General features: G+C 39.9%; 1 protein-coding gene and 1 non-coding gene across 12 annotated transcripts in view; one reads left to right on the forward strand and one right to left on the reverse strand.

Moving 5' to 3' along the window:
* The window catches only part of DMD (dystrophin), a 2,199,436-nt gene that overhangs the window by 1,149,308 nt on the left and 1,031,047 nt on the right, over nt 1-19,081 (reverse strand). For 10 of the 11 annotated variants that reach the window (XM_074994601.1, XM_074994584.1, XM_074994539.1 and 7 more), the window contains 3 exons: nt 7,460-7,639; nt 6,367-6,495; nt 3,868-4,038 (listed from right to left, as the gene is read on the reverse strand). In XM_074994601.1, the coding sequence (XP_074850702.1) occupies nt 3,868-4,038; nt 6,367-6,495; nt 7,460-7,639 (480 nt within the window). The remainder of the gene's footprint in view (nt 1-3,867; nt 4,039-6,366; nt 6,496-7,459; nt 7,640-19,081) is intronic. The other variant, XM_074994607.1, reaches the window with a different exon arrangement.
* Nucleotides 14,451-14,566, forward strand: LOC142007705 (U5 spliceosomal RNA). The gene has a single exon (XR_012643983.1). It is a non-coding gene; the product is annotated as a U5 spliceosomal RNA (small nuclear RNA).

A 19,081-nucleotide genomic window follows, 5' to 3' on the forward strand; every position in this document is an offset into this window, starting at 1 on the left:
TATTAGCTCCTAAAATAGCAGACTATAAAACAAACTACAGCAATTGTGAAAAGCCCTTAAACACTTTTCTCCATAACTTTGATATTTTAGATTTTTGTGAGCTAACATTGTCACAAAAATCCTGATTTAAATGATGCAAACTGAAGGTTACAGTACAGTAAAAACCTCACTTTACTATGCCATAATTACTATGTTTAAAGTTCTCCTTTTTTTTTCTTATATGGTAATGCTTCTTTTCTTAAGGCCATTCATTTCTACTTTTAGTAATGAACTACAGTAAACCTGGGAGGGGTAATCTTGTTAGTCTAATAGCTTCACAAACAACAAGCAGTCATGTAGCACTTTAGAGACTAAAAAAATTATTAGGTCATGATGTAATAAATTTTTTAGCTTCTAAGGTGCTATAGAACTGCTTGTTACAATAAACTTGTGTAGGGCATACAGAATATGTCAGTTACATTATTCATTGGTCTCCAACCATGAAGGAAGAAGAAAAAAATGCCTTGTTGTTAGATTCCCTAACTGCTTCCGATATAATCACATCTTATTGACATGGATTAGGTCACTCAAAACCACAGGGGAAGTCAATTAAGTTGTTACATTTTGTGTTTACAAGAGAAATCAGGAAGGGTTGATCCATGGCTCCAAGAGATGTCTTTTGTGTGGCACTATGAGGTTCTTTCCTGTCACAATATGTAGACTCAAATATTTCACAACAGCAAAAACTATGTTAACCCATAAGTTCTATGCACTGTACTTAGTATGTCAGATCAAGACACAAAATATTATTATATATTAATACCAGGAAGTTTCAGAAGGAGGCATAAAGCCATGCTCCTAGGAACTTTTGAGATGATGAGAGTAAAGCTGTGAACAATTTTACACCAATGATTATTGTTTTATATTAATTTTTCTGGAGCCAGAACATAAGTTGTTTTAGGCTTTATTTGTTCACAGCTATGTTTTTTTACATTTATATAATATAACTATATAAATACAGTACTAACCAATATTACACTGTTAAAATCTCTTGCCCTTTCCTGAGCCCCATTATTTAAAATGCCTGCAGACCTTAATGGCTCTCTGTCCACTTTAGATTATAATCATATTCGGCATTGGGATGTCCAAATATCACATAATATAATGGTTTTAATCAAAGATTAATTTTAACATCTCCTTACCATGCAGCTGTGTAGTACTGAACTATGATGATATTTTAACAATTAAAATAAATAATCTGCCTTAATCAAGTTACATATTTAAAACAATCTTACAGAAAATCCCATGTATGTAGCTTACAACTGTAAACTCTTGTTCTGTTTAATAGCAAAGGATTAGAATATAGACACCAAGTTTCTATTATTTTTAGTGATGCTCAGAATGGGTCCAAGCAGAGCCATTACTCCATGAGACAGATCAGACCAACCACCTCAAAGTTCAGGGGGATGTGGGATCCAGGGCAGCCTGGCAGCTAATGGGGGCAGCCCCCCATTCTGCCCTGCCAGTTCCTAGCATCATTCAGGGAATGGGATGAAAACTGGAAAGAGGAGGGGTGAGGACTCACTGCTGCCAGTGCCAGGCCCCTGCTGAACAGGATGGCTCTGAAAATATAAAACCAAATATTGGTGGAGTTAGGCCCATGTTCTTGAATATTGGTGGACCACAGGCCATCCTTACCCATGCACTGCATGTTCAGCTGCACAGGGGTCCTGAAAATTTGGGGCACCACTTGTTTTCAATGTCCATCCACCTGCCTCTTGCTACCCCAGTTCTTTGCCTCCACTTCCACCAGAGAAAATCTAGTTAACCCAAAAGGGAAAAAGCCTGCCAGATCTATTAACAGAACACTGAGCCTGTGAAAGAGCCACTCCAGTGGTAATGAAGCCATTTAGTAGCATTTGCCAACTCCAGGTATACATTTTCAGTGTCCGAATTTACTGTGTTAGTCTACAGATCCTTAGTTCAAAAGTTCTGTTTAAAATGTCTCAATAGAGTGTTACTGAAGATTGAAATCACATCTAAAAAAAGCTCACCACAGACCGGGCTGATATCAAACATAGGAGGCCCCATAAATCCTAAGGATGACTCTGATGGGCACCATGAGCCCATATAACTTGCTGCCAAGGGACTAAATAATGAATCCCCAGCTTGCCCGAAGCAGATCACTTCAGCTTGATAAGAAGATTGTAGCTCAGAACTACAAACTCCCTCTTGGCTCCCCCACATGAGAGGAACTAGCTATGATAAGTCTAAGCTCAGTCTGAATGCTCCCTGACACTGGCACAGCTACACCAAATGGTGCATTCAGGTTTGAGGGAAGAGAGAAGGTTCCATCTATTCCTTTCCTCTGCATGTCCACCCTGCCTGAGTAGGGTATGTGTCCTGCTTCCTTTTCCATGCTGCTCCCTAGGATGCATAGTGAACCAGCATGGATTAGGTCAGTTTGAGCTATTTTCTACCACCACATATGCCCAACTAAAATTTTACTATAAATGATCAATTCCGCTTTAAGCCCATATTCAGCAAAGTATTTAAAACAGTGGCTAAATTTAAGCAAATGTGTAGTCCAAGTGGTGGTGTTGAAAAATACTCACATACATAAGGATCTTAGGCTATGTTTACTCAATGAGATAAATCTGAATTTAAAGCAGTTAGCTCACTTGTACCAATTGACTGTCTTCCCTGTAAATACCATTAACTTGATTTATGGAGCACTAATTTCAATATCATAACATCACTGGAACCAGGTGGGTGTAACATCAAGTTTGAATATAACAGTTCAAATAAAAGCTGCTGTGGAAGTGCCATGTCTTTGAATCAAATTCATTAACCTCCAGAGGCTGATTGGTGCTGCTGCACTGGCTCCCTGCTCCCTGCCACTCACAGGAGCTGGGAAACTGATGAGCACAGCACCTAGCTCCCTGCTGCACCTGGATTCCAACTCTCATGACCCAGGTGTAGCAGTGCCGGTCAGCTTCCTGGCTCCCCCAAACTGTGGGGACCCATGAATCAGGCAGCAGGGTGAGCACTACCAGTGGTGGGAGTGCAGCAGGGCCTGGAGAGAGGGTGCAGAATGGGATAGGTTCCCACAATGCATTGCTGCTACAGTGATGTTTGGCCACTCTCGTGTGGCAGCACTAACTTGACTTTGTGTGGACTTTGTGGGAAGTGAGGATACTCAAAACCAAATTTATAAAACCCAGAGTTATAAAATCTAATTTATCTGGTAGTGTAGACATAGCCTCATTTAAGTTAGTATTTGAAAGAAAAAGAATGGATAAAATTAATTGAAAAAAAATCATAATAATAAATACACCATTTTAAGTTGTGGGAAGAAACGAAAACAAAAAAAAGCCACAAAAAGTACTGTGTTGATATGGTGATATGTATGCTTAAGTAGTAAATATTCCATTGATATAATCTACAATTTCAACTCAGGGTGAAACTCTAGCCCTTTTGAAGTCAATGCACAACTATGAATTCAGTGGGGCCAAATTTTCAGTCATAATTTAAAAGGGCAGCAGCTGTCTCTCTGTTTAATACACATATTAGCAAGTTTTGTTCCGGATTAGATATCTTGTATGCTTCATTTTATTCTTCAACACGTTTTTAAAGATGAGTTACAAGCTTACATAACAATTTAATCATGAAATGGCAACAGAATAAATTTGACAACCCCCTCCACACACACACCAGCTCACTTTCCTTTCCCACGTTTGTAATATTTATGTTTCAATTATGTATCCCTTTAATGGCCCTTTGAAAAATGATGGTGGCAGTTAAATATGGTTCTCCCTATGTATGGTCATGCACCTGTTGTAAAGCACCACTTAGCATGCATCTCCAGATGGGAGCAGTTCCTCCTACCTTTCCACTCTTAATTCTTTGCGATAAGGCTGCAAATCGCTGGTTGAGCTCTGACACTTTAGGCTCTATTACTTTCCTGCAGTGATCTCCACGGTTTGTCATCAAGTCTACTGCCTGGTCACGCACAGAATCCACCTTTGGACGCATATCATTCAGCTCAGCCTTTAAACGCTACAGTCCATGAGCAAGAGACAGGGCTTGAAGTTAGTAATAAATGCAAAGAGAGTGAGAAGAACAGCGTGCAAAAGAACAGGAAGCAAACCAAAAAGCAAATTCAGATAACTGTGAGAGTGTGCACATATGATATGAGAGCTCTGGATAACCTATCCTGATTCTGTAGCTCTGAGGTTTAGCCAAGGTGTATTTATTAATTACCTTTACTAATTATCTAGACTAGCATTTATTTGATGGAGAATATATTTCAATCTGTTTCTTTCAATACTACTACATGCAGTAGGAGAGGTAATTTGTTCAAGTTTGGTGGGAGTCTTTGAAATGTAAAACCTCTGTCCTGATCTTTGTCCTTTCCCAAGTAAACTTCCTTTAAACCTGTGCTTTTTTGTTGAAAAAAAAAATAGAAGAAAAATAGAAGAGATGGAACTCAGTCAGTCCCCCACCCCGAAGCCAATCTATACCTGGGGCTGCTGAGGTGCCTATACTCAGTACCAGCAAGTACCAGCACAAAAAAAGAGTACTGCTTTTAACAACATTTACATTGATCTTGTTTGTCAGCTCTGTGTGTGTGTGTGTGTGTGCGCGCACGTGTGCGTGTGTGTTCCATGCTTTTCATGAAAAAGAACTGTCTAATTACTCTCCATCACTTACTACAAATAGTTTTGATAAATACAGATGTATAAATTTAAACCTGGGGGTACTGTTTTATTATTGTTGAGCAAAAGCCTTTTTACTACCAGTGGCATTGCTAATTCTCATACTGTAAAATTGTTCTACTGATGCTATAGCACTATGGTACTATTGCTCATCATGAGAAACAGGCAATATTAAAATGGATAATGTAAAATATTGTGTGTGTGTGTGTACATGTAACCCACACACCTCAGTGTGGTTAACTGTCCCATTTACTGGTACCTAGACCACTTCATACTCACTTATGCCAATGGCCAGAAAAGAAGTGAGTAAAATCACCTTCTTCTGTTATTGGAATCTTGAAGAGATTGTCCCATAAAGGCAAAAGTAACTAAGTGTAGGCTAAACACAGGACATTTGAAATATAATTGGGCTATAGTATTTGTGTTATATTGTCTACATGAAATGCCTTTGTATAATAGGAAATTATGCTTGTATTAATGGGAAGGGTAATTATAATTCATATATTATATTTGCAAAATTGCACATCTTATTAAAAACATTGCCCTGTAAATCTGCTTAGATCAATGTTATGAAGCATTGATTTATTTTATGAATAAATGTTGGTTAGAAAATGATAGCTGCCTTGAAATTTGTTATGTTTTGCTTCAGTAAACTGCATCACAGGCCCATTTAGATTTTCCAAACTCTTCCTCAGTTAGGATGTCCTGAGCATGTTGTCATAGCACAATCAAGTAGCTGGGCGAATAAATATCACACACAGTCATTTAAGGAACTTCAACCAATATAGAGCATAGACACAAGTCAGAACACAGCCTCACAGATGACAAACTTGACTGGATGCAAACTCTGAGTCTCATTTGAATTACTACATATGCCAGTTTTTAATTAATTTTTAATTAATTTGATCTGATGATACAAATACTAACCTTGATCTGAGGGCAGATTTGTTCTTTGCAATGGGAACCTGTACATGCAGCGTATCCATAACAACCTACAAGCAAACTTGAGCCTGGGACCTCTGAAGCTGAGTGCATCAGCCTCAACTGTCTGAACAAAAAGCCAACTAGCACTCAGTTAAGACTGTAGACGAGTCTCATTCTTTCTTTGTGCTTAAGCGGTCTAGGTGTCACTATGTGGGACAATGGGTGTGTGGGTTACTTATATGCCACATGATACCCCTTCTATAAATGATAAACCACATCAGCTAGCATTATTCTCAGCTGTAATGCTATGTTGCCAGGGCAGTCAGAGTTCATTTAACAAAAATATTAACATGATACAAATAGCAAGCATACAAGCATACAATGATGCACAGAAGAAGTGAAGAGAGAGGAAAAGGAGTTTTCTTTTCTAAATAGATACATTTGAGGTAAGAGTTTATGGCAGAGACAGTCTTAAGAATAAGTGTTCTGCTCACTCTGAAGTCCCCACGCCTCAGAATAACATATTTCATTTTTCCTACTGCAGGGTTTTCTTTTGTTATTAATAACAATATTAGTGAGTCATCTATAAGCTGTTGGAGAATAGTTCCGTCAAGAGAAAAATAATGGTTTGCTATCTTTCATGATGTGTTTTGAAATCACTAGGGTAAAAAGCTTGATGTATACAGTTACTTAGATTACTATAATAAATGTATCGGAGGGGTAGCCGTGTTAGTCTGGATGTTACCTTTAGAACTTCCTCCTTTTGCTGAGATTTTTGCTTTTCAGACTCATCCAATAATATTTCAGCACGATACATCCAGGTTGTGATGTTAGCTACATTCTGATCAAACGTCTCCATGTGCTTTTGATATTCCTATATGCAGAAAACAGTCAATAGCCCATATTAAAAATGATCAGAGCTTGACAGAAAGAAAGCCATGATCATGCAAATTGTGGCAAACATTACATATATTATAAATCTAAAAATAAATATTTTTTCCAATGGCACTCTCTGTCTCTCTCTCTCTCTCTCTCTCTCTCACACACACACACACACATTTCTGTTTATATTCAACAGCAGTATAAATATTTATGTTTTAAAGTTGAGCAATCATGACACATTTAAGATAGAAATGGTTTTTCTATGTGACTTGGACAAAAAGCTCTGGCTATTGCACCTGTTGTGTGACTGAATTTAGTCTGACCTCCTCATAAGTAAATGGATTCTCTTTTTAAAATTCCTCATTTTGACCAAGGAAATACTTACAAATGCTTTCCTTTGGAAAATCTGGATTATTCTCTCATCTTTTCATGAATTCCTATGTTCATAAAGTACAGCATCTAAAACATGTTTTTTCTCATGAACTCACCCCCACTATCTATGAGAGCAAATGACATTGCAGAACTGAACTTGAATTTTTAACATATTCCCAGAATCCAGCATAGGTGCAGAGCTGCACCAAGACTTACCCAGCTGAGCTGAGTTGACTAGTTCCCTAAGCTACCTTCTCTTCCCAACATTGCCTGTTTGCCTCACTGACTTAAGAGGAGGGCACAGCACAGAGCCCTGATAAGGCAGAAAAGAAGAGAAGCGAGCAGTGGATCTTTACAGATTTGTTAATCTGCAGACACAGCCAAATTCTTTGCTTACAAACCATAATAATCCTCTGAGGTCAATGCAGATATTGTCAAAGAATCTGCTGACAGTACAGCCAAAGGGGCCTAAAAGGACAGTGTGATGGGGTTGAGCCCATAAGACAGGTATCCAAACCTATACAAATACTACTTAGCTTTTACATGGTTTGATAAACTAGAAGCACAAATATTTTTTGTCTTACCAACAATAAATTGAACCACTCCTCAGCTCGTGAAGTCACTGCTATCCAGTTACTTTTGAGAAGACTGAGTTTATCATCTACTAGACCTTCTTTTTCTTTAAGCACTGTCCTCAAACCCTCTCCTAGATCCTTGATGCTCTTTAGATGGAGCTGGTGTTTTTCAATCTCCTTCTGTGTTGCCTGTGAAAAGTATACCCAGAACTTAACAAAGATGGAAGGACAGTTTGGAAATAGAATATTCAAGAACTCAAAAATTATATTTTCTCTACTCTATGACTGTATAGTAAAATGCTAAACAGGATATTAATAGGAAAATAACCCACCTTCACTTGCTTGCTATTGTGCTATTAACATGCAGAATAGTCCAAAATTAAATCACACTCTTCCATCTCCAAAGACATTTTAAGGATGTTTCATATTCTCAGAGTAGTTTTTTCACCAATACCTTGATATCAAAAAGCATGCGTTGCTTGCCATTACAGGATGTAGTTCTAATGATTCATGCAAGAGGTTCAAATTTCATGATGTTTAGGAGTTTTATTATTTAAGACAGTAGAGACAAAAGCCAAAAAGCTATTTTTTTTAAATAATGTTTTCTTATCTATGAGAATACCAGACAAATAGCCATTATTGAATAACTAAAGGAAAAATTTCAGTACTTTTGTCATTACAGCATTACAACTCTAAAGAAACAGCAATATTATGAGTTCTAAATGCTGGGAGAACCCCTCCCCCAACATCCAATGCTGTCCATTTCAGCTGTAACTCTGGCCTCTTAGCCCTACCTGTAGAAAGAGGCTATTACTTGGGATTAGAAGAGGGGTGAGGAATATACAGCTTGTGAGCCAGATCTGGCATGCCAAGCCACCAGATCTGGCTCATGGACTGTGCCTCTGGAACCCTCAGGCTCAGAGCAGGCAAGCCACTTAAAGGAGCATGAGGCAGCCCCAAGCTTCTTTAGGTGGTTTGCTGCTCCATGTAGCTCTCTGCTCCAGATGCCGGGGGCAAGGGGAGGCTTTATGTGCTGCACAGACTGCCAGCAAAAAAATCTCTCATCTCCCATTGGCTGGTTTCTGTTTTCCTCCCAATAGAAGCCAAGAGATTTTGCTGGGGGGCAGGACAGAGAAATATGCAAAGCCTCCCCCTCTTGGAATTGTGAGCAGAGAGCTGCAGGGAGCAGTTTTGATTTATCTGGGGCTTCTGCAGGCAGGAAGTCTGCCTCAGAAGGCTGCTGGCAGGAGCCACACAGTGATGTGCCTTTCAAATAAGAATAAGCAGTTGTTAATGCTCCACCAAATTATGCAAGCACTAAGAAAGAAAGTGATGGGACAAAATTTAAAGAATAATAATACAGGAAATATTAATGCTCTTTTATAAAATTCATCTCTTTAAGAGATGAAACAGAGGTTTCTGATTTTGCCAGCTTCCAGTTAGTCTGAAAGAAATGCAAGGACAATCATTTCCAGCACTGTACAGTCTTTTCTGCTCTTGGGGGATGAACCACTCAATTTATTTTGAACAAAGAACACTGTTCCAGCTCTAGGTAAGAAGGCTTAGGTTAGTTTCCAATTTGTCTGAATGGTTCAGCCAATCCACAGTTTGAATGTGTTTTGAACAAAGCCTTTGAAACTTGTTCATTATTAATTATTATAATTTTAAATACACAGAAGAAACTCAGGGCAGCCTGGATGGCCGTTCCCCTCACCACCACCCCACCTCATAGTATGGAAAAATTAATTCAGACTGGAGTCATAACTTTGTCTATCCACTATATAACTTTTAAACAGGCAGATAATGTACATTCGAGTGAAATCTCCACCAATTAAAACTGCTGTTAAAAGCTACAGGTGCCCTTCAAAGTGTGACAAACTCTAGTCTGTTGAGATTCCAAGTGAAACAGAGGTGGAGGCACTCTCTCTTTCTCTCTCTCTCAAATCCTGGGGGGCCCAATCAGGATGGGACAGCCCCCCCCCCATATGTTTATAAACTTGGCTTCACTGACAATCCACTTCGTTCAGTTACTACATACTTTCCTTTACCTAGTTACATTTAAAGTATAAAATTCAGAATTCCCCCACCTTCATGCAATGTTGTTCTGTGTATATTTTACCACACCAATAAAGAAAATTTCAGCAATTTTTGCACCAGCATAAAAATTGAAGTACTTTGAAGTATATGTATATAACACCATACATGTGGAATGACCACTTTGCAACATTTCGTATATTTATATTACTTACAAGTCAGCAAGGATCTTTCAAAATCTGCTAAGTTTGATAATTGATAATTATCATTCAACAAATTGGTATTCATTTATTATACACTCAACATTTCATAGTGAATGAAAGAATGTTTCATAGTGAATGAAAGTTTCAAAATGGGGGACAAATTTTAAGCCGATTTGTGGCTCTCTCTGCAATTTGGCTTTGGATGCATAAATAAACATGTTTCCTCCCAATCACTTCCTAGACCCAGCAACTCACCCTCATTCTGGAATTACAACCTCCTCCTATTGTTAGCTAATGTTCTTAGTCCTGTAACTTAAGTAATTAACACCAGTCGGTGCTACAGTGCCGAAGTCTCATGGTTCAAACTCTGCTGATGAGTCATAAGAATGTGTTCATTTTAGTACGTGTCATTCTTTTTCTTAAAGAACCTCAAGGAAATTACATGCAATTATGTTAAAAGAATCAATTTTTAGGTTGCGGAGTCAAGTAAATTAATAAATTCCAAGTTACAGGTGCTCAGCTAACATTAATCCAGTAACTTTTTTATGATACAATCTTTAATTACCTGATCATACACATTTTTTTTCCGCAAGATCTCTGCTGCCTTAAGTGCGTGCAGTAGATGCAAAATAAAGCTTACACAGAGAATTTTAAATCTGGCATTTGCTATTTTTGAGGATTCAACTTTACAACATAAATAATGGTTTTTAAACGTAGCCGAGCGTAAGCATATGTGTAAATACACAGCATAAGATCTCCAGCACAAGTCATTCTAGTCCTTTCACATATTCTCTAACATTGTGGTCATAAAGCAATTTTATGGACTTCTACAAGTAAATTTTTGACCTTTTCTTAACAAAAAATAAAAAAAACAAAACAAACAGTAAGTAGGAGCAAAGAAAGCTTTAAAACAAAATGTAAAGTGAATGCTTCTTTTGAAAATGTGGTTAGTAGGTTTGCTCAATTGTATTTTGAAATGATGAAGTAGTACCACTGTACATCAAATTAAACTGTGATTGTTCATTTTGCAAGAGCACTAGGACTGTGACTAAAATAGTACTGAGGAAATATTTTAATTGAGTCAGTCAGCATATTTGCTTTAAAATTTCACCAACAAGACAGGATGGATGGAAGATTCTTTATGAGGAAATTAGGTTGTTCAATTCTCACAAGTGATAATTCTGTATTATTCAGACACTAGTCGAGTCCAGTCATTTATTTATTTATTTAGAGAACATCTATTATTTTGACTGTGTTCTGGCCGTTGGCTATGAATCATTTGGCACAATTTTTAGCACATCTTATTTCATTGGTCTCACTGACAGAAAATATATTGTCAAGCTACATTAGCCACTGTGTATTTTGATTTAATTCACATTCATTACTATTATACACTCTAAGCTAAAATATTTTATCAATGCACTAGGAACGGCATCTGGTATAGAAGTTATCTTGGTAATGTCATCTGGCATTTACATTCTGAGAACACAATACTGCAGCAATCAAATCTTTTATTAGACAAATCTGTCTTACAAAGTTAGGTAAGTCCCAGAGACTTGAATGTCTTATGACAGCAATTCCACAACCTCTTGTTACAACTTTCTTATTTACTGTTTATTTATTTTAGTTACAAAATTATTTGTAATATCAAGTATTTCTTTTTCCTGCTGCAAGTTATATTTGTTAGTTTTTATAACTGAATTGTACAAGAAAGAAAAGATTTAGCTCATCCCTTCCCTGTAAGACAACACTCTTCTGTAGATTATACCACATCTCTTTTCATTTGACTTCAGAGGGATTTCACTATTTCCTAAGGTGAGCCTTTACAATCAGATATCAGCTTTGGGAGGGTTTCCCCCACCCCCTTTAAAGTTCAGATTAAATGCACCTTTACTTAATATCATATCCTACTTATAGTTGGAGAATCCACCTTGCTTCATAACCTCTGGTATTGAAACTGAATGGAATGCAATAATGAAGAACAGTTCTGAAGAGTGGCACAGAGAAAGGGACAGTCATCTCTCTGGCCATTTATATCTGGCATTTATCCAGTTTCAAACTTGTTATCACCACCTTTCTCCTTTACTTCCCAAACTTAGTATTTTCAAGTGTTTCCTTTACAATGGCTCTCTCTTGGCCCAATCCACGTTCAACAGCAGTTAACTGGGGATTTGCCATTAACTTTGGCAGGAAGAAGATGGAGTTTAATGCACACCACACCAGTAGTGGTATGTTACCATGAACAGTAAGATACCTCATTAAACACTCAATCCCAAACCTGATTGCGGCACCCTTACTCATGATGTATTTTGTTTTGCAAGTGGGTCCACTGAATTTAAGGCCCTTCTTTGTCATAACCTTATTGCTAACAAGTAGATCAAGGATGAATTTTCTGTTTGGCCTCTCTTTTTTCCAGATCTTACCCTTTTTCCTGTGTGTAATGTAGGAAAGTTCCTGATACAGGAGAAGCTTGATTATCCAGCATCCCTGGGGAACAGGTTGGTGGGTAATCTAATTTTCCAAATGGTTGAGTGGGGCTGTTGGCTCTATTCTGCTGGCCCTAGCCAGGCAGCTGGCAGCCAGCCTATGGCAGCCAGTTAACAAGACAGCTGACAGCCAGCCCAGCTCTGCCAGCCCCTCAGCAGCTGGCCCCAGCAGGGCAGGCAGCTCCACGGCAGCCACTGGCCAGCTCTGCAGCAGCCAGCCCTGGCGAGGAAGCTGGTAGCCAGCTCCACTCTGCTGGCCCCAGCCAGAAGCACAGCAGATGCTGGAAAATTGAGAGTGCTGGTTATCCAAATGCCAGATAACATGGCTTTTACCGTACTGCATGTTACCCATTAAACCCCATTATATGCATTCCTTTTCCTCTGTGTCATGTAACAAACACCTCTTATCACGACAAAGCTCAACACTTCTTCCTCCATCACCAGGGACCCTTGAGTAAATCAATCTTGCTCCAGAGGTTTAATTGTTAGTTTTAAGATCCTAGTGCTATTATTATTAGTTTGTCAATGCATTTATGTATATAATAGTAACAAGTATAAATTACATTTTAATATTGTGAATCAGTGTCTAATACAACTTGGCAAATATTTTCTGTCTTTGAGACCAGTAAGTGTAAAGACTCAGTTCTGTTTTTAAACCATATTTACAGGATAGCCCAGAGAGTTGGCCTGAGATGTTTCTTTAAATGCATACAATCAAACAAAAATGCATTTCCCAGCTCATGCTGGCTACAAATCACACTTTCCAATCTACTTTTGTCTATGCTGGGACCAAGGCCTCAGTCCCTAAACACAAATAGCCACCAGGTTTCCTGTATAGAGATAGAAATACCTCTTTACCTATGAGATGACTTTTCCCTTTGCTGTAACAAACCTTGCCTTCCTCTTTCCCCTCTTCTTTCTCCCATGGAATAAGTTTTTAAAGGTTATAGCTTGCCCTTTACTGAATTCAAGTGTTCATAATTAACCTAAAGTAACCTCTTTTCAGTTTATAGGAAAAAGGGCTTTAACATTATGTGATTGATTTACCTGCCTTTAGCCACCTTTTCAGAACTGCCTGGTCTGACTTTGCCACTATAGATACTAAAGTGGAACATTAATTTCAATGCTTCCCAAAGATGATGAGTTGTTTATGTTTGAAATATTTTTTTCAGCTTTCTTAGAAACAGTCATTAATTTGGTCTACACATATTCAATTCCACTTCCCCAAGTATTGCCTGAGATTTGCCTACATCTTTAAAAAGCTCAGTTACAGGAGTCATTGCAGGATTTATAATCTCAGAGTTATGCCACATTTATTAACCTTTTTTGGAAACAATTGTCTTTGAAAAATTAACAGTTGTGGCAGAGCTCTCGCCATGCCCCAAGAGTCCTGCGCTTCTGGCGGACAGTGTTTTCCTCAGAGGCTCTCTGTGACCCTGCACACAACCTCTTTGACTTTCCTAAAGGCAAGGGCCACAGCCTCCTGAGCCATCCCCATCACAGGATAGTTGACAGTTTGGTGTGAAAACCCTTCAATATTCCTGATTCTCCCTCTCAGTGAGAGTCCCTGTTGTGGCCTGGGGAGGGTTGGGGAACCATGGGCCAGCCTTTTACTCAGGAGTTCCAGCCCAGGGATCTGAAGGCAGCTGCAACAACAGGTGACAAGTATCAGAGAGGTAGCCGTGTTAGTCTGTATCTTTGAGAACAACAAGATGTCCTGTGGCACCTTAGAGACCATCAGAGATGCATCTGATGAAGCGGGTCTTTGCTCATGAAAGCTTATGCTCCAAAATATCTGTTGGTCTATAAGGTGCCACAGGACTTCTTGCTGTTCCAGAAACAACAGGGTTTCCCCTACTTCCAGTCTGCCAGCTTCTTCTCTGGGCCACTTTCCCAAACATTCCCTTCCAATACCTTTCCTCTAGTGCCTAAGCAAGTTTGCCCTGCTCCTCCACAGTATTCTCACTTACTCACAGTCATCAGCTCTCACTCAGGGCAACTCTTTGCTCTCAGACCTTGGCCTCCTGCCCTCCTTGGAGGGAGACCTTTTAAACAAACCCCAGCAGGTCGTAATAGACTTCAGGAGTATCGATTAGCCTGCTGTTTCTTGCAAGTTCTAATTAGCCCCAGTGATTGATTGTGAGGCATTAGAGTTAGTGATAGTTACCCACACTCTGGCAGTCCTGGGTGTAGTAGCCCCTCCCACTAGGCTGTGGGAGGACCATTAGTACTGGGCAGGCTTAGGCCCACCCACTTCCCAGCATCCAAAGAGTGCTCAGACTGTGTTTTCTCTTATAATTGTATAAATCTTTCACCTTTTACTGAACATTTCCGCGGAGAGGAACATTTATGAGTTTTTACCCAATTTCTTGAGGCCTCATTTCAGTAAGGCTAAAAAAATATTCAGCCTGTGACTCCTGCCCCTATTTTTTCATTAGTTGTTCCAACCAATCAGTTGGGTCCTGGGTTTAGCAGCCCCTCCCGGAAGACTGGGGAAAGGGCTTCAACAGTGGGTGGGCTTGGCCCGCCTGCTTCCCAGCATCCAAATAGTACTCTGGGAAGAGGGAACTGTTTACCCAAAGCTCAGCACATCTGCCTTCCATTAGCATGAGGCACTGGATCCTCCAGAACCATCTGTTGGGGTTCTGGCTGCACTTCTCTTCCAACTGACTGGTCTGTGCACACTGCATCCATGGCCCCACAAAGTAATGGGACCTCCTGGGTAACCTCCTCCTGGCTGTAGTCAAGATGGCCATTTATAAGACCAGGAAGAGGAGACTGGCTGAGTGAGGGAGACTGCAAATGTGGGGCCTACTTTCGCTCCTTTATCCATTCATGCATCCGGGTAGCATTCCTCTTACCAGTGTCCACCCACTTCCTCGAGGCTGTCAGGGACTAATGGACCCTGTCCAGGGCTCTCTGCTGTGTCCTCTTCCAGTGCCCTCCTTTTGAACCTGTGACCTCAGCGCCCATCCCTGTTTTACTTTTCAGTTGTCCTCCATAATAATTTGGGCTCCCATGCTCAGTACACCCCGCTCCCCCGTGCTCCCCATAGGGGAGATCTCTTTTAGATGTGGGTAGGCTTTAACTAGCTTCAGTCGGATTGATCAATTAGCAATAAGTTTACCATGTGGCAACCAGCTGCTCTGGGTCTCTCACACAGTCATTTATCACATTATAGCCGTGTCTACACGTGCACACTACTTCAAAGTAGCGGCACTAACTTCGAAATAGCGCCCGTCACGGCTACACGCGCCGGGCTCTATTTCGAAGTTAACTTCGACGTTAGGCGGCGAGACGTCGAAGTCGCTAACCCCATGAGGGGATAGGAATAGCGCCCTATTTCGACGTTCAACGTCGAAGTAGGGACCGTGTAGTCGTTGCGCGTCCCGCAACTTTGAAATAGCGGGGTCCGCCATGGCGACCATCAGCTGAGGGGTTGAGAGACGCTCTCTCTCGAGCCCCTGTGGGGCTCGATGGTCACCGTGGGCAGCAGCCCTTAGCCCAGGGCTTCTGGCTGCTGCTGCGGCAGCTGGGGATCCATGCTGCAGGCACAGGGTCTGCAACCAGTTGTCGGCTCTGTGTATTTTGTGTTGTTTAGTGCAACTGTGTCTGGGAGGGGCCCTTTAAGGGAGCGGCTTGCTGTTGAGTCCGCCCTGTGACCCTGTCTGCAGCTGTGCCTGGCACCCTTATTTCGATGTGTGCTACTTTGGCATGTAGACGTTCCCTCGCAGCACCTATTTCGATGTGGTGCTGCGCAACATCGAAGTTGAACATCGACGTTGCCAGCCCTGGAGGACGTGTAGATGTTACTCATCGAAATAGCCTATTTCGATGTTGCTACATCGAAATAAGCTATTTCGATGTAGGCTTCACGTGTAGACGTAGCCTATAATAGCACTGCCTACTGAAACATACATTCTGTGGGCCAGATTCTCCACTCTTACTGCCTCACCTTTATGGGGATGTAACTTTACCGAAATCAAGGGAATTGATAAAAGTATAAAAATTGTGTGTGAAGTGGAAAATATGCCTCTATATTCTTCCAGCTTTTGAGGCCCTAGCCATACTAATAAAATTAAAAATGATGAAAAATAATGTCATTTACTAAATCTCATGCAAATACATGCTTAATTTTTCAGCTCTAAGCTGAGAGAGTGTGATACATTTTGATCGGTTAAGGATGCCTATAAAAACAAGCTGTGAAATTCATCAAATGCCAAAATAGCAACAAGTGTCTAAACTGAGGCCTTCACTGAGCTTGAGACCAAGGCCAAATGTACCTCCTCCTGCCCTTCTGCCATACCCCCACTCCCAGTTGGCTCTCTATTTTTCTGTAACTGTTGCTTTAGAAAGGCTAAAAATTCTCAACACAGAGCATTCCTGATAATGGAATTATGAACCCTGCCTGATCTGCATTTATAGACTTCAGCAAAGGCCTGCTGTTTTCACCCAATGTTCCTTTTTTAGCTGAATTGACTGAAGCAAAAAAAGTCAAAGTGACTTGCTTGAGGTCATACAATAAGTAATTACTTCAGGATGGATTTGAATCCAAGATTTTCTAGATACCAACTTTTTGGTTTAATCACTAAAGCATCACTTCCTCATGAGAAATATGCAGTACATATAGTATTTCTGCAGGTTAGCAAAAACAGGCTTGGTTCTACTTTAATTACAGTTCAATTGGTTCAGCCATTCAGCACATTTTCTCTTGCATGAAATTTTAATGAACTTTTCTTTTCTTTCTTGATTGTGTTAGGGAGCAAAAAAAAAAAAAATTAATGGTCTACCTGTTTGCATCAACAGTAACACATAACAAGAAGTTCCTACTGTGTAACTATACTAATCAGCAGACCTCAAAACCTAATTATACAAGTTTTGGTGCATTAGGGTTCACATCTAGTCGTTAAATTAAAATAAATTATAGACAAACCTTTCTGTTTAACCTGCTTCAAGGGTGTATGCATCAGAATTATTTTGTAAAATAAAAATAAATTGCTTCCCTGGGCACACAGGGAGATATGCAGATTACAATGCAGTTATATCTCTGTTTCAGCAGTAATATACTGTATAGTTCAGCATTAGCAAACAGTGTTTTTTGTTTTTTTCTCTGGAAAATGCACAAGGTGATAGGCAGGCTAGTTCTGCATGATTACATACTTCTTCCCTTGAAAATCTTGCTTTTGTCCTTTGCTATGGAGGATGAGATCAGTGAATTAATCAAAAGTTCATGCAGTCTAATATAATTTGTAGATGTCACCATGGAAGAAAGAAGCAGATGAACACATAAAATTCCTGAGCAGTAATGGGGTTAAAAGCATAAGAATAATAAGAATAAGAAACACATCCTCAAATGTCTCTTGCACTGATAGGCCACATCCATGAAATTGGAAATGGAGGACCATTAACTTAGATGTGCAAGATTTTACTGTCAGTAGGGACCATGCCGTCAGTACACAGGCCATGTGGATGTGCCTCTTCTGGCTAAGTCCCCTTCTGTCACGGTCCCTTATGCCTGAAAAAATTAAATGGCTGTAAATACTTTGACAGCTTTTTTTCTCACCATCCTAAAATAATTACTTACTTTTAAAATGTATGGCCACATCTACACAGCCATTTAGCACAGGCATAAAAAAATTCAGGCATAAGGGGCTGGCAATAGAGGGGAGCTTAGCTGGCAAAGGCATGTCCACATGGCCTCTGTACTGCTGGCACGACCCCAGAAAACAGTAAAATCTCACGCAGCTATGCTAATTAGCCACACGAGTTTGCAAATGGTCCTTCATTTGCAATTTCGTGACTTGTCATTAGCATAGCACTGTGGCAGCAGTGCTGTGCTAAATGGCCATGTAGACGTGCTCATACATTTTAAAAGTAAATAATTATTCTAGGATGCTGGGAAGAAAAGCTTTCAAAGCATTTACAACCATTTAAACATTTACAAACAGAGGCAAACCTTTTTCCTACCCACTTGATTAGTGAGGCAGCTAGGTCTTTGACACAAGGCCTGTGTCTACACTAGCCCACTTCATCGAAGGGGGCCGTGGTAAGCAGCCTGAGGGGAGAATACTAATGACATGCTGTGATGAATATGCAGCACCTCATTAGGCTAATTCTCCCCACGGCAACTTCAAAGTTGCAAAATTTGAAGCACTGGCATGCCGTGTAGCCGCTGGCACTTCAAAGTACCCACACAACTTGGAACTGCCCTTACTCCTCAAAATTTTGGGGACTAAGGGCTCTTCCAAGTTGCGCAGGTACTTCGAAGTGCCCCCAGCTACACAGCATGCAGGTGCTTCGAAATTTGCAACTTCCAAGTTGCCACAGGGAGAATTAGCCTAATGAGGTGCTGCATATTCACCTCAGCACGTCTTTAGTATTCTCTGCTCAGGCTGATTACCATGCCGAAAAAGGAGGCTAGTGTAAACATAGCCTAGGAGATTAATTTTTCAAAAAAAGAAAAAAAATCAGGTCATCACATACATTTCACTGTAATTACAGATAATCACACTTTTCTTACATGTATACCCAGTACAATATCCTAAAACGACAGGTTAATATCATGCATTATTGCTGTAAAATTACATTTTAACTTTAGTGTAACCACAATGTAATTCTAGTCACTGTGTAAAAGTAAAAAACAAAACAAAACCAAAAAACAATTAAACAGTGTAAAATACATGGTTGTTAGACATACAAGTAGTTTATTGCAATTTTGTGAAAAGCGGTCTGTGTTTTTATATGCCCCCTTAATATTGTTTGAGCTAGGGTTTTAATGTCCGTTCCTATTGCAAATCCTTTTATTTTTTTATTTTATTACAGCTACAACTACACTACAGAGATCTGTCTACAGAAGTTACTGTCAGAAGCGCTGTTCCAACAAAACTTCTGTTGACAGATTGTATCTA

This window comes from Carettochelys insculpta, chromosome 1 (assembly GCF_033958435.1).
Source record: "Carettochelys insculpta isolate YL-2023 chromosome 1, ASM3395843v1, whole genome shotgun sequence".
In the NCBI taxonomy this organism is placed as follows: domain Eukaryota; kingdom Metazoa; phylum Chordata; order Testudines; family Carettochelyidae; genus Carettochelys; species Carettochelys insculpta.